The sequence below is a fragment of the Anoplopoma fimbria genome, chromosome 2, assembly GCF_027596085.1.
Source record: "Anoplopoma fimbria isolate UVic2021 breed Golden Eagle Sablefish chromosome 2, Afim_UVic_2022, whole genome shotgun sequence".
NCBI lineage: Eukaryota > Metazoa > Chordata > Actinopteri > Perciformes > Anoplopomatidae > Anoplopoma > Anoplopoma fimbria.
In genome coordinates this window covers 4193808-4210157 of record NC_072450.1, presented here as the reverse complement: position 1 = coordinate 4210157, position 16350 = coordinate 4193808, and the positions used below count along the sequence as shown (strand labels likewise).

Below are 16350 nucleotides of genomic sequence, written 5' to 3'. Positions count from 1 at the left end.
TCAACGATTCATCGAACTGCTCGTTGATTTGTCGCTCTGTGAGTTTTGAAAACTTTCGCTCTTTATGTCACATCCTTTTATTTCAACCTTCTGAACTTCCATACGTGGGACACAAAATGCCCCAAATAGCACGTAGCATAGCACGTAGCATAGCACGTAGCTGCAGACTTCCCATCGCTCAACATTCCTCCATCATCTGTCTCATGTCTTTTTGCGAGACAATTACAGTGATTCCATTACGTCACAACGAAGTCCCTCTGACAGACACCTTCTTTCACAAAGGGTCATTATGCTGGGTATGTGACAAAAAAAGACTTATTTATAAACCTGATTGACGTAGTGACGACTTACTGCAAGTGGAAAATAGCAACTTCGAATTCCTGTAATGAGTCTCAGAATATGAGTCATGTGAGTCACACAACAAAGATTTGTCTGCAAAAGAAAAGGAAAATAAACTTGAAAATATAAAGAGAAATAGTCAAATAATAATTACAAGCATTTTGATTTATATTTTTGATTTATTTCCACATTTATCTGTACATTTATTTGTTGATGTATTTGTTTATCTCTCTCTCTCTCTATATATATATATATATATATATATAATATATATTATATATATACATTTATATATATAATATGTATATATATATATATACATTTATATATATAATATGTATATTATATATATACATTCATATATATATATATTATATATTTATATATATAATATTTATTATATTGTTTATTTTTATTTTTAGTACAAACATAAATACATAATTTGCAATATATAAAAACTTATATAATACAAAAAATACAAAAAATATATAATGAATTACCAATTTAAATGCAATTTTTTTAAAATATAAATATATAGAGAGATTAATTAACAAATAAATGCTGGAACTGACTTTCATATTTTACTTTATATTTCCACATGTATCTATTCTTTAATGTATTTCTCTTTGTATTCCAACATTTCTTGTCTTGTTCTTTTACAGATTTGTTTTAATTATCCCTCCTGTCTGACTGAAGAGCTGATATGAGGAACAGATCTAAACTGAGCGTCCTGTTGTTGGGCCTGACTCTGGTTCTGTTCGGTCCGGCCTGCAGAGCCTCTTCTCTGGGGCTGACGGTCCACGTTGTGCCCCTGGACACCAACGAAGGGAAAACGGTGGGCAACGTTTTCTCTTCCCCAAAACACTTCTTCTATTCGACACTATTTCTATTATTTATCAAAGCTTTGGTTCCGTCTGAGGTGACAGTGAAGATAAAGCCTGAACTCCATTTTAGTTAAATAATGACAACTTTTTATACAGATCATGCACACCAACAGACTAGCAAGCTCTACTTTAATTAAATATTATGTACTTTTTCTATGTACTTTATTGAATAGTTTATTGTTTTTTGGATGTTTTAGCATCATTTTGTAGTGCATGATGCATAAATACAGATGTGGTTTCCACTTTTCAGTTGATGCCAGAAAGTATTTTAACCCAAAACACAGTCTCTTCCTAACTAAGTAGGTTTGTTGTTTAAAGCTAAGGAGATGTTCTCCCATGGGCTCTTGCCTCAGTGAAATAATAAAAGCCATTTTTCACCCGTTAAAAAGTTTTAAATTATCTAAATTTATCATTTCATAACCTCAGCATTATTTTATTTGCAATCTTGAGAGCTGTAGCTTTAAATTATTTCTGAGAAACAACTAGCTAAGAATTTAAGGTATTTATCACAATTTCCATTTTGATTTTTTTTAGCTAAAACCCTTTTATAACTAAACTAAAAATAATTTCTCAACTAAAACCTAATTGAAACCTTAATTGTAAGTACTTGCTTTACTTAGTTTCTAAACCTTACTTACCTTTTACTCATTAATTATGTGTTAATTTACTGTTATTTACTGTCAATGGGCCAAAAAATAAAGGCAATTTTTTAAAATTAAATTCAGATTCAAAGTACAGCCAAAGTCAGTATTTTTTATATTTTTGTGACTAGGTGTTTATAGGTTTACCATTATATATTTTTAAAAAATCAGGTAACTTAAATATTGTGTTGCATAGCACATCTACATCTATGCAAGGTAATAAATTAACTAGAAATGCATGTACTTATACATTCACTTGGAAAAACAGATTAAAATACAGAAATAAATAAATGAATAATACAGAAAAATAATAAATACCCAGGAATCCTGATTTTGGATGTTTTCAAACAAAATCTGCTCACAGCTAATTACAATTAAATTCTACCTCTATTTGATCCTCCTCCATAAAGCCATTATACTTGGACACAGAAATGAACATATTGTGGGTTTCTGTATGGCCTTATTTTCACATGTTGGTTAAATGAACGAGTTAAGTCAGTATTCTAATGCCTAATAATCACAAATAATGAAGCATCTGTGATTTTCATTTGTGAAATCAAACAGACTGATCTCACCATACAGGTTGTAAAATCCAGTAAGTCATGTTGTCTCCTTGCTTCTTGCAGGTGCGAGCTCATTTCAGTGCCATCGCTCCCGGTCCTTGTCCGTCTTTATCCGGACTGTGTTCTGAAGACGAGGACTGTCTGGTCCACAAAACATCCTTCCCTTTCAAAGGCACCAAACCCGGCTCTGGCTGGTGTGTCCGCCAGTGGCAGAAAACTGTCCCCAGTAATTACAGCGCCACCATAAATTTAGGGTAAGAGACCGACACACACACACACACACACACACACACACACACACACACACACACACACACACACACACGGTGTTGACATTTTTACATCCACACGTTTTTCTCATAGTTAAATTGTGTCCTGAACAAAAAAGGAGCCTCTGTTTTTTGTCTTTCAGAATTGCTTCTTCCTATTTTGCGATGGGTTACGTGCCCATACATTTAGTTAAACAGTGTTAAAAAACAGGAAAACAACATTTTTCACATTTTGTGCCTTACATTTTGCCTCAGTATAACTTCTTAGCTTGTGGAAATTGTGTTGATTTGTTTTTTTTACTTCCTTACTGGCTTTTTCATTATTATCATGCTGTGAAAGTGAACTAAAGTGGTCGATTTTAGTTTTCCTTCAAGAATATAAACACAATTTATACATAATTATATGAACAACAGGTATCTCACCTTTACAAACATGTCTTATCATCTTCAGTCCTATTGATGAGGCTAATTAAACATATGAAGTGATCAAATTTGTTTATGTATGTATTGAGAAAAATACTAGTGCCTTATGATTATAATTCATTTTATTTAATTTATTTTATTTATTTTTAATTTATTTTAATTTATTTTTAATTTATTTTAATTTATTTTATTATTAAAAACATTTTATTTTTGATATTGTCATTCATTCTGATTAATGTCTCATGGACTCTTTTCCGTGTAGCTCATTGCTTTTATTTCTTTAACATTCCTGCATTAATCCTGCCTTTAGGTATAATGTACTGACTATAAAGCAGTACTATGTTCTACTTAGTATTTGTCTCGTCTCACTGGATGTTATTTTTTATTTATTTAATGAAGCATCTGGTGTGGTGGTTTGAATCAGGCCGCCTCAAGTACTTTCAGTTTCTCTAATTCAACTTCTTTCTTTTCTCTTAAATGTTTAGGTCCGACACAAAAATGTATGTGTCAATGAATGCAGGACCAAAGGTTCGGGAAAACAACGGGAGACTCAACCAACCTGCTTATGTCGGTCTCCCTCCTCCACTGACACACACACACACACACACACACACACACACACACACACACACACACACACACACACACACACACACACACACACACACACACACACACACACACACACACACACACATAAATTACTATGTAAACACATATTTAAATTTAAATAGCTGACAAAAAACACACCTGCTTGCAGTCTCTGAAACTGCCTTTACTGCAAGAAAACTGAACATTATCCTCTCCTGTGTTTGAAAATGTTAAGTGAATTTATTTAAATTTGAAATTAAAAACAGAAAAGACTCGATAACAATTCATAAAGGACGCAGAAAATAGACAGGAGTATATAAAAAACAGGGCTTTGAAGAAAGAAAGTTACACATGGTTGAACCGGTCAAGGATACTGAAAAGGTTTTCCATTAAATAGATTTTGAAAGTTGTGTGGATGCTTTTGGGAAAAGCCAAAACCTTAATTAAACTTAATTAAATGTCATAGCAGCTCTAAAGCACACTTAATAACATGTTTAGTGTTTCTTTTATTAATACAAACACTAATTTGATCTTTAATGTTATTTCATCTGCAACAAAACCTGATGCGTAAAAACAGAAATTCAATGTTTTACTGGGGAGTTAAGGTGTTAAAGGTAAGCAGTTGCTAGGCAACCAGGGGAGACTCCAGGAAGTAAAGGTCAAGGCCAAGCATTGACCTCAATAGATGGCAGGCAGATACTCTCGCGAGAGTTGTCGCAGGTTGTCACAGCGCCTCTACACCAAGAAACTGTAAAACGTTACACCTTATTATTTCAGTTGTAGACATTTGAACAGTTCTCTGCTTTGTCGTGGTTGTTTTTGTGACTCGAGTGGCGGATTATCTCTCTGTTTTAGGGCGCGTGCGGACTGCCCTCAAAAGTTCCACTTGTCGGTGAAGGACCCGGATGGTGACATAGTGACATGTCGCTTTGCACGGCCCGACCAGGGCGAATGTCTCAACTGCACTCAGCACTCCTTCATAGAGGTGGACGAAGTGAGTCTAACTTCATCCATGTGCACAAACAGTACACAATACACAATAACACAACACAATTACTACAATACTACAATGTTAAATCACTCTGTTACAAGTATAAATCCTGCATTCCAAGTACAAAAGTACTAGATATAAATTCTAAAAAAAATGTAAATAATCATAATGCAGTTTGGCCCATTTCTGAATCATTATATATATTATGCAATTTAAATTGAATGTGCATAATTATTATAAATATATAATTAGTTAATTATATAAGTCACAGCTGGTAAAGATGGGGTTTATTTAAGCAAATTAAAACACTGCCAGGTTGCTTCATACATCATAATATATCATACTTTATTTGTTAATTATTATTATTTTAATTGTATTACTTATAAACAAATGTAGTAGAGTTAAAAGAACAATGTTTACTTATTTTATGTAGTTAATTTATAAAGTCGCATAAAATAAAAATACTCATCTGAAGTACAACTACCTCAAAATTATGCTTAATTATACGTGTCAGTACTGAATGACAAAGTTTTGAAAAAATCTTTCACAAAAGAACTGAATAAATGAACTTGTATCCTCTGTGTCATTAGCAACAATTTTAAAAATGCAGAAAATCTTGAAATAGATAGACGTTCGTCCACAGGGGCTGCCAAAATCAACACAAAAAGAAAGTTACTTGTACCTTGTTCCTTCCAAGTAACTTTAAGTAAAAGTATTAATACTACGGTGCAATTAGATGTACTATTTATGTAAAATTACCAAATTCAGAGTGTCATGCTATTAAATATTACATTTTTCAACTTCTTATTGCTGATGCACAAACTTGTAAACATCAATTTCCTGTTGTAATTAGTTGAGACTTTTTTCTGTTGGGGACTTTAGTCTGAAACAAATCATGGTGTGTGTAGTGGATGATGATGATGACAGAACGATGAAGACTTTAAAAGCATGAAAGACCCAATAACAATGATGAAGAATCATTTTAACCTTCAATTTTATAACCCCTGAACTTGTCTGACCCCAGAGCAGTAATGGTGCTAAAGAGACAAAACCCTCAGTTTACGACGAGTAACCACTCTGACCATTTGGACCAGTTTATTGAATTATGACTCTTTTACGGGTTAAGGGCCCCGATGTCTTGTTTCCCTCAGAAGACTTAACGGAGACCAAACAGTGAGACACAGAACGAAACTTATTTAAAACTTTTTAATTCATATTACTTAAAGCCTAGGGTTGGAAATCTTGAGAAACTAGCAAGAGTACGCTAGACTTTAAAAATGTATCCAACTGAAAAAGCAGCCAAATGTTGCCAACTCTTTGCCGATAAAGGCAGCTAGTTGCTAAATATAGTAAAGAAAGTCGCCAAGTCGGCAACACTGAAAGGCCGTACCTCCATAGCCACTCCCCCGAAGTTATCAATATGAAGGTAGACAACAAACATGGCTATTGTTAGAACTCAGACAGCTGCTTGTGGACAGACTCCGATGACGTATCTGATAGTAAACGCAATGACAGCCCTGCTACAGCCACAGATACCAGATTCATTTAGTCAGTTTATTTGATTCAGCAATTGATGTCAGGATGAAATGAGACATTTAACAAAAATATAAGAAGAAAAGGTAACCAACCCTGTCTTTAAATAATCTAAATACTACCACTAAATAAATAATCATAAGCTGTAGATACAATACAATACAATTAATCTTTATTGTCCACCAGGGTGGAAATTTCGTTTTCTCACCAAACACAGGAAACAAAATACAAACAAAAAAACAGACAGGCAGTTATTAAAAAACAAATTCACGTCAGTGTCTTTGCCTTAGATCTACTCTCATCCAACATTCGTACAAAAAGCTCCAAATAGTAATTATTTTGTATGTTATCCACGTCATCATGAAAAAGGAAGTATACTTCTGTGGTTATTAAAACCCAAAAGATGATATTTTCCTGTCCCTAACTAAATAGTTTTGTTGCCTAAACCTGTGAAAATGGAACTTTATTGTGAAAATACTGTTTACATATAACATGTTGTAACTGACACGTGTTGCTGGAAAACGTTTGAAAAACGAGGAGTAACTTCTCGTTAGATATCATCATCATACCGTTGTATTAGGATACGATGACTCAGCTACTTAGTTGAGTTAAGAATATTAATGGCGTTGGGGAAAAAGACTTCTAAAATACATTTTTAGTTGCCATAGGGACTCCTAGAGCTCAAACTGGCTGAAAACAGGATGGGAGCGATCTGCCAGGATTCTTCTCGCTTTCTTCCTCGTCCCTTCTGTGAAATATTAATCATTCCTGCTAAATGTATTATTTATATGTCCATATTATACATACCCAAAGGTCTTAAACATAAATTCCTCTGCACAATAATACCCATGCCTCGATTATTTATTCTACTACATCTTCATTTTCTTTGTAAACCATTCACAAATGAACACCTTTAACTGTTTGTAGATAGTGTTTCAGTTCAGTGAAAACTTTCTGTTTGGCTAAACTCTTTTACCAGGACAAATGCTTGTTGACGTTCACCGGAAACGCACCAGCAGGACAGTATTTCATCTACCTGATGGCGGAGGACCGGGTTTTTATTCCCAAAATAAAAAAAGTCATCGTCAACAACCCCCTCAGTGCTGTCCCAGTGCACCTCTCCCTCACTGGTGAGTCTGTCAGTCACATTATAGCAGCCTTGATAGTGCATGTTTACTGTACAGAATGAGGATGGTGTTAAAACATATAACAGAATACTTTAGTCTTTTCTTTTATAGTTTCTAAAAACGTCTCTTATTCTCCTTTCCCTTCTTTCCAGTCGAGGAGTCGACTTACAGCTGCACAGATGAACCTGTGGCTGCAGGTGAGACCCCCAGAGAGGACACCACGCTGTTTGTCCTGCCGTACCATCAGGTGCAATTCAACACTGACTTTACGTCACAGCGGGAGACGTGAGTTTTTTGTTGGGATGAATGAAATACCTTCCTAGGCCTGCTGTCCTAGCAAATGTCGGAAATTCTTGAAATCTTTGACCCTGAATTACAATTCGGGGATGACAGTCTGAATGATTTGTCATTTTTGCACCTGACTGCATGAAAACAAATCAAATCAAACAGTTTATACATTTGCATAATGAAAAAAAAAATGCAATGAGCCACATTTTTTAGACATTTCCTGTCCTTTGACGCAAAACGAAGATGATTCATACGCGTCAGAACTCTGGTTTTCAGCTCTCGATGAAAACGGTCAAGTGTCTATTGTGTCTATTGAGGTCTAATCAGTCTCAATAATTAAAATCACCTGTACGTGTTTCTCTCTGTGTTTCCAGTGTTTCAGAGGTAGCGGTGGTCGGTCCCCCTGACCTCTTTAGAATTGGATTCAAATCCGTCGGCCCCCTGGCTGTCATGACGATGGCCTGGGTCCGCTCCGAAAACAAACTGCCCCGCCTTCTACCCATCTGCTTCGCTGCAAACACCAACAGGTAAGGTTCTGGGATCTGAATGTCAGTAATGCTGACATATTCATACTCTGGCAGAAGAAAAAAAGTGGAGTTTTATATCAAGTTTGTATGAAAAGATAGTTAAAAAAGCCTATAGAAAACACATATTTCCCTTTGTTTATAATACATTATATACTATAATGTAAATACTAGTAAATAGTACCAGTATTTTGCTAAAAAGAGTACTCTAAAGTGTACACCAAAAACAAGATAAAGGGAAAATACACACAGTAAATTCATATACATAGCAATGTTGCAGTCAATACCCCCTTAACCGAAACCAAGTCCTGACTAAGACCCGAGTGTAGCACACACCAGTGTGTCCCACAATATATGACTCACTTAAAAATGTAAAAAATTCAAACCACTGAGTCAGTCCTCATACTGATCGGAAAGATCCACATTCCTATAAAAACACTCAGAGAAATCATTCACCTCTTTCTTTTGCCGTATTTAATGTATACGTGTGTTTGTTTAAATGTACCGTGACAAATGTCTTGTTAAAATCAAAAGGCACTGCACAGGTGAGTTTAAGGTGTGGGAAATGTTCCTTTGTTTTCTAGGAGCAATCATAGGAATGATGTTAATGAAATATATCACAGGCAGTTTAGTGACATCATCACAGCGGTGGTCCTGACCGGTCCTGAAATAAAAGCTCTCTTTGTCCAAAACCGAGACAAAACTGTAAAAATGCAGCTGATTCAGAGACGAGATTGAGACAGCATCACTGATACATATATATTTATGTGTGTGTATGTGTGTGTATGTGTCGAATTTGAAAAACCAGCACCGAGATAAAAGAGCTAAAACCAATTTTCACATTGTCTCATGTTTCCACAAGCACGAACTAAAGCCGTCAGAATAATTTGGAAAATGCTAAAAATATAAAAAATCTGCAAAAACAATCTGCAAAAAATGCTCAAACATATCCAGGTAAACCAAAAGGCTCTAATATGTTATAGTAAACTAGCTACTTGCACAAATATGCATAATGTACACACAAAAATGTAGTGACTATGAGGCATCCTGAGTGCCTACGGGTGAAAACACAAAGTCCTCTACTGTAACTACAACGTCCTTTGTTTCCCGTCACACCCCTCCCTCTCATTATCCTGTCTTTCCTTCCTGCATCTGTACATTGTCAATTATCCCAAACCTGTTATTAAAATATCATTACATAACCAGTCAAAACATTCCATATTTAGTTAACCACCTGCTCTGATTTGCACTTCTTGTCTTTCCAGTTTGCAGTCGAAGCCTCGGTGCGTGTGGCTGTACCAACGTAAGACCTTCAGCTTCAGGAGAATGGCAGATATGCTTCACTGTTGCTCGCAGTGAACCACACCTAACCTCTTTAAAATACTGACTGTTAACTTTTGATGATTAAAATGTGCTTTTCTTTATCTTTCCAGGGGAGATGAGGATGCTACCTGATGGAACAGGTGGGAGGAAATACTGTTTGATTCAACTTTGAGCGTGTTATTTAAAATGTGAGTGACTTATTTAGAGACTTTGTTGCTGTCGACCTGCAGTGCTGACGTGTGAGAAGACGGAGATGACTCTGGTGCTGCCCGTCTCCTCCCTGGATAACATCGACCTGGCAGAGCTGCAGCTCAACAGCCCCACCTGTCCCATCTCCTACAACAACACACACCTGACTGCAACTATCTCCTTAACCGGCTGCGGCACCAAGACAGTGGTAAAATGCTCCACCTTTTCTGTCTTTCTTTGAATTTCTTTTTTTTTTTTGGCAACAAAAATAATGTTTTTTGTTTTTTTTATATATGCATTGCACTGCATAAATAGTGGGACATTTCTAAAGTTTTCATTGTCTGGGTTCAAATGAAACATGCTTGATGGCGTTCACATCCACATGAGTTGTAGCTCTTTTGGCGCTGAGGGACGATTTAAAAAAGTGCAACAATTTCTAGAAATGATGCATCAACTTTTCATTATCAATTAACCTGCAGAATATTTACATACAAATGTGGATGTAAACGCACTCCGACTAAAACTCGTAAAAAGTGAGCAGAGGTACAACATCAACGTGCTGTTGCACATCCTCATCATTATGTGTTCTTGTTGCTTTTCAGTTTGCTTGTTTCCCTGCTGGTGTGTGCATGCTTTATTGTTGTATAGGCAGTTGCATTTATATTGGATACAGATGTTGTGTCATCCTGCAAAACCCAACATAAAAAACTTCTTAATATACATGCACTGAAATCATGTGTTTATATATGATAAAATATGACCATAAAACAGGCAAAGGCAAAATAATGTACTTCTGAATAACTGTCTATCTCAAAATGTAAATTATTGGGCTTGACTAAACCATTATTACCTTCATGCTATGTGGTTTATACCTTCCTTTTCTCTGTCTATCTATGACATACAAAGGGATCACAGCAGTACTTTAGGAGTAATCTAACACCCCCAGATAATATGAAGAGTCCTGAAGTCTTTGCGGATCTCAAGTGGATTAACTTTAGTTTGTACGGCTGTATTCCAGGACAGTGTTGGGTTTGGTTAAAGTGCAAGAGAGCAAACTTCTGAACACACCTGAGCAACCCGAAAAGGCGTTCAGCGTTGTGTTTTAAATTACTTGTGAAACTTTGCATTGACATTTATTTAGCTGAATGTTGATTCTGATTAAACTCTTCCTCATCCTTTCCTTTTCTTTTTTTCTCAGCACTCTGGTTCAGAGCTGGTTTACACAAACACCTTACAAAGTGTGCGTCCCTACACTAAGGTCAGCCGCCAGCCATCGCTCGTCCTCCCTCTGGCCTGCCGAATCCCTGGAGTCCAAGCCAAGGGGCCCCAGTACGAGATCGGCATGCCCTTGGAGAAGGAGACCTTTGGTGAGGTCACGGTCTGGTTAGAAGTTCACTTGCCGGGAGAGGGGCCCATGGGCGAATTCACACGCATCCCCAAGTTTCGCTCCCTCCAGATGGCGCCGCGTCGAAAGCGTCGAGAAACAGAATCAACATCAGAGAGCAACAGCAACACCACCACCACTGGGTCCAGGATCAGCAAGCTGGACCTCCAAGTGATGTCCAACTGCAACATCGACCGAGCCGAGGTCCTCGTCAGCAGTTGTATTGAGTCCGAGACGAAGGACTTTGAAGTGTACAGCCCCATTCTGGAGCAAGGGTCAGTGACCATCGAACTCGTTTACCGTAATAGAGTTTACCAACTTTAAAAGAGGACGGATACTGTGTGAAATACAGTCTTCTGAAAGAAACATTTACTCTGTTTTGCAGAAGCATATATAACTTCCAACTTCCTCTTTCTCTTCCAGGTGTACATCTTCCAACAGCACATTAGAGGTTGTTACGACACAAAACAATGCCAAGGTTTACCGCATTGATTTGAGCACCATGCAGACCAAAGGATCAACGGTCAGTACTCGCATGCAACACACTCATACAATTCATTTTTTTAAGTTTTCCTTTTTTCAAGGTATTGTTTTAATCTCACAAAACAAGTCTAAGCAAGAAAACGTATTTCGTGGTAAATTGGTTGTTTGAATATTTGAGTAGGGCACCTTTTGCAGGATGTTGTGCAGATTTAGATCCAATTAAGTCATTTGAAACAACTGGGACGAATGTCTATGATGACATTGTTTGGTCCCCTATATTGGTCAGACCGAGATATCTTAACAGCTATTGGATACATCGTCATGAAATACTTATTATTATGCTTCCTGCGGATGAATCCTACTCACTTTTGAGATTGACACCTGTGGTTTTGAGTGAAATGTCTCAACAACTATTGGATGGATTGCCTTCAATTTTGGTACAAACATTCATCTTTCCAACACGATAAATTGTAATAACTTTTCTTCAAGTGCCACCATCAAGTCAGAACATGTTTGGTTTCTTTTTCAGTTTATGACCAAAAACCTAGAGATCTGCACTCAGTAGGGTGCAGATCTCTGCCAGGTGTGTCCGCAACAACCTCAGCTGTATTGAGTGATTGAATGAATAGAACCCACAATTGGCTTACTCCCGTCTAGACACCAATGAGCTGTGATGCATCGTAAAACACACTTCATTCAAACCCAAAAACAAGCAGCGATGGACATTTTCATACAATCTTAAACTCGCCAAGCTGTCTGCCCACGTAGCAGTGGCTGCTTGGCGGTGAGGTACTCAGCAGTGTGTATACTTGTATTAGCTGTTAGCTAAACACAAACAAACATACTGCCCAAAACAATAAAAGTGGGTCAACTAACAACCGGTCATGTACGCAACCAATGGGCTGTAAAGAGTTGTAAAAGACACTTCATTCAGACTCAAAAACAAGCAGCGATGCACTCAGCACTGTGTGTACTGGTAGTTCTGTAAGCTGTTAGTCAAACACATCTCAAACTGTTAGCACCTGACTTTGGGCGCAGCGTAGCATATGAGGGTCTTAGATGCACTCAGCTGTGGAATCTTTATCGACACCTACCGGCAACTGTAACCAAGAGAGGTCCTTAAGGGTGCAACCACAACTGTCCGCCCAAAATATAACTCTGTTTGCTTCAGCAGAATGCAAGATTAGCCGTGGACAGACACAGAGGTGCACAGTCACTCATGTGACTGGTTGTATGATCCTCCTGGCAGGTTTAACTTATGGCGTTCCCATCAGCCTCAGCTGTACCACGTGTTTATCATTGATTAGCTTATTTTAGCGTGCTTTAACACGTGAAATTGAGACAGCAACCGTGGTTAACAATATGAGCACGCAAGCTTTGTTATTAGCTCGTTTGCATGTTGAGCATTTAACTCAAAGCACCACTGTGCCTAAGTACAGCCGGGTACAGCGACGCAGACTTGCTAACGTGGTCTTGTTTGTTGAGATTGAACATTGCCATGATTTCCATTTGTCAGTTAATCGTTTACAGTTCTTAAATCACCACACCACTCATCTGTATCTGTTTATTTTGCATTTTGCAGATGTACGTCCGGTGCACGGTCAATCTTTGCGTTGCCACCTTACCGTCGGCTTTGTGCCCTGATCTGTGTACCCGCTCCTTCGATACCAATAAGATGGTTAGCAGCGTGTTTACTGGCACCTACACCATTAACTCAGGACCCGTTAGCCTCATGGTCACCACTCCTGCACCGGCCACAACAACCACTGTCACCACTACAACCACCCCTACTACTACTACTACTACTACTACTACTACTACCAGTACTGATACAGATACAACTACCACGACTACCGAAAATACCACCACCTCCCACGGTAAGACGTTTTCTTCTAAACAAGCCTCTGTGTCTTTGTTTTTTCAAATTTGTGATAATTCATGAAATAAAATATCAATATTAAAGTTTCTTTGAAGGCTGTTTTGGAGGAACATTCTCATAAATACGAATGAAGCAGTTTGATATTAATCGCTAACTGCCAGCTGTACAAATGATCATTTAAATGTTTGAAAAAAGGTTTATATGCATGTGAGAAAATATTTTTTGGGGTAAAGTGTACATTTGTGATTTTAATAACAATGCTTAATTAGGGGCAGAGAAAACACAATTATGTTTAATCATTATCAGCCTTCCCAAAGAGAAAAAGCAGCAAATCTTCACATTAGAGAAGCTGTTTATTATTTCTGTAATTCATAATAAGCATTCTTCTAAACTATATATATAATTTTTTCAGAATTGAAGTATCGATTCAAGTTAAATCATCCTGTTTTATAGTCAAAATGTGAACGAAAACACTGTAATTGTAAATGTGTCTCTTGCAGCTCCAGAACGGGCCTCGTCCACGGCAACCGGACTGATTTTAACGACTATCTGCATATTTCTTCAAAACATCCTCCGTTAATTAATCTGTGAGAATCCGGAGCGCTACATCACACATCACTCCACTGTGGAATTCAAGGTTTTTCACAGACATAAATAAAACAGAGAGCACTCCACAGTATTGTCAAAAACAAAACAAAAAATCAAAAGATTACTGCTGCACTGTTCAGATTAACGGCTGGGCAATATGGCCAAAATCTCCATAATTTCATATCTCAATAACGATATATTTATATATCCTGATAAAGCATGTTTTTCTAGTAATTTAATAAATAGTCCATGTGAATTCACCTCATGGTAAAGCCTATTTTTGTTTACGCCTGTGTGAATAAAATACTTGAAAAAATGCAAAGTACAGAGTATTTTGTCATTAAATGTGCAAAATTAATACAACAGTTTTCAAGTGAAATTATTGAGGCAAAAACTATATTTATTTCCAACTTTACACCGACTGTTTTGACAAGTCTCCACACAGAAACAGAGAAATCAGATTAAGACAACAGTTTGGTTTAATTTGAGTTACTTGCTATTATTAATTTATATTATTTATCACAAAATCTCAATATATGATTTCCTTCCAGATATAAATCCATTTAAAGATGATAAATTCATCATATTAAATTATCGCCCAGTACAACTCACATTGAATGATCTAAGATGTTAAAGGATGTGACACTTTGTTTTATGTCATTCTTCTCTTTCCCATCACTTCCTGTCAGCTGTCTACTCTTTTACGCAAATACATGTATAAATATATTTATTTGAAAAATAGTTAATTGCACATGCAGCATTTTGTCTGCATACATTATGAGAATAAAATAAAAATAAAAACAGATAACCAGACTATGTGTTGTTGGATTTTACAAACTTTTGAGCAACAAATACGCTGCTTTCAAAATGTTTACTTCTTACCAACATTCTGAATAAAATGAAGTTGTATTTAAAAAAACGTTTTAAATTATTCAAATATTAAATCAGACACTTTGACCCTCTAAACATAACACTCAAATTTGTTAATTTTGTCTTAAACCTAAAAAAAACTGTTTGAGACAGTAACACAGCGTCAGTGGTTGTGTGATGTGCATCCTTCCTCACAATAAATATGAAAAGTTTATTTTTCTATATATGTATATTAAACACTTGCAAACCTTTATGTTTTGTTGATTTGTTCGGTTACCATACTGTAAAGGCTGCTGGTCAGTTAGACAGCTATTTCAAGAATTTAAGAAATGTTGCAGCAGAAAGTAAGAAAGCTTGTTGGAACAAAGCAAAATAATTGTTAGTGTTAAATGAGGAACAGGTATGTAAGCCTCTTTTCATACATTATAATACCTTATATTTATTTTGTCATTAACATCATGACATTTAACAATAATGCTACTAGTACTAATAATGATTATAATAATGTTAATCTATAATATATGTCTTATAGATAAAAATGTAAAACAAATAACAGACAACTGTATATTATGTCAAGATAAATTTATAAAATAAAACCTCTGATTAAAACATGAAGAAAAACTTTGACATATGGTCTGAATTGTGTATGTTGCTCTTTACAGACAAAAAATCAATATGAAGGAAAGTTGAAATATTGTTTTGCTTATATTTTACTGAACGCTCAGAAAAGCTAGTGAGAGTGAAGTTGAATTTGTTACACACAAGGCCAATTGCTATCTAGCTAACAAATGATTTAAGTTAGCAGAACTGCATGTACAGTCGACAGACGCAGCTGTATGATATTCAGAGAAAAGTTTCTGCTGCATGTGTACACAGTGAGATTTTGCATTTTGTCGGTAATACCAGTGAATCCAGTCTATTTATGGTCCCACACAACGTTTAGTAATAATGATTTTTAACTGCTCTGCTTTTTAAACAAATGTTTGCATGAAGGTTTGAGATCAGTATTGTAAACAGATTTTACAATGTTAAAAGGATGTTGCAAAACGCTGTCGCTGTAAAATGAGAAAAGTAAATAATATTTTGACAAAAAAAACAATTGTGAGATTGTGTTTATTTGAGCACCAATGAGAAAATATAAGTGATTTAATTAAATTTGCTCTTTGTATTATGAAAGATCACTGCGCTTCCTGGTGTTATACCTTTAATGGACACAAATGTATTTTACAGAGTTTATTCACATTTAATATAGAAAAAATAACAAATATAGTTGACCGTTCTGCAGATCAGTTACTGTGTAACAGTATGAAAGTGTGAAAAACTCAAATGTGACAAAGTTTGAGACCAGTATTGTTAAAAAATGAATTTACATGTTACAGAGTGTTGCAAAATACAGTCACTGTAAAATAAAAAAGTAAAAGTGCTATTTTAACCCCGAAAAATAAAAGGTGAAATTGTGTA

General features: G+C 36.1%; 1 protein-coding gene across 1 annotated transcript; it reads left to right on the top strand.

The window, feature by feature from the left end:
- Positions 1-1042: 1042 nt before the first annotated feature.
- Positions 1043-15353, top strand: LOC129105408 (mucin-2-like). Its single transcript, XM_054616415.1, has 13 exons — positions 1043-1174; positions 2491-2681; positions 4566-4704; positions 7214-7364; positions 7514-7646; positions 8024-8176; positions 9439-9476; positions 9607-9636; positions 9727-9893; positions 10884-11344; positions 11493-11592; positions 13135-13429; positions 13932-15353. The coding sequence occupies exons 1-13, from the start codon at positions 1043-1045 to the stop codon at positions 14009-14011; spliced, it is 2070 nt and encodes a 689-aa protein (XP_054472390.1). The 3' UTR covers positions 14012-15353.
- The last annotated feature ends 997 nt before the right edge of the window (positions 15354-16350 follow it).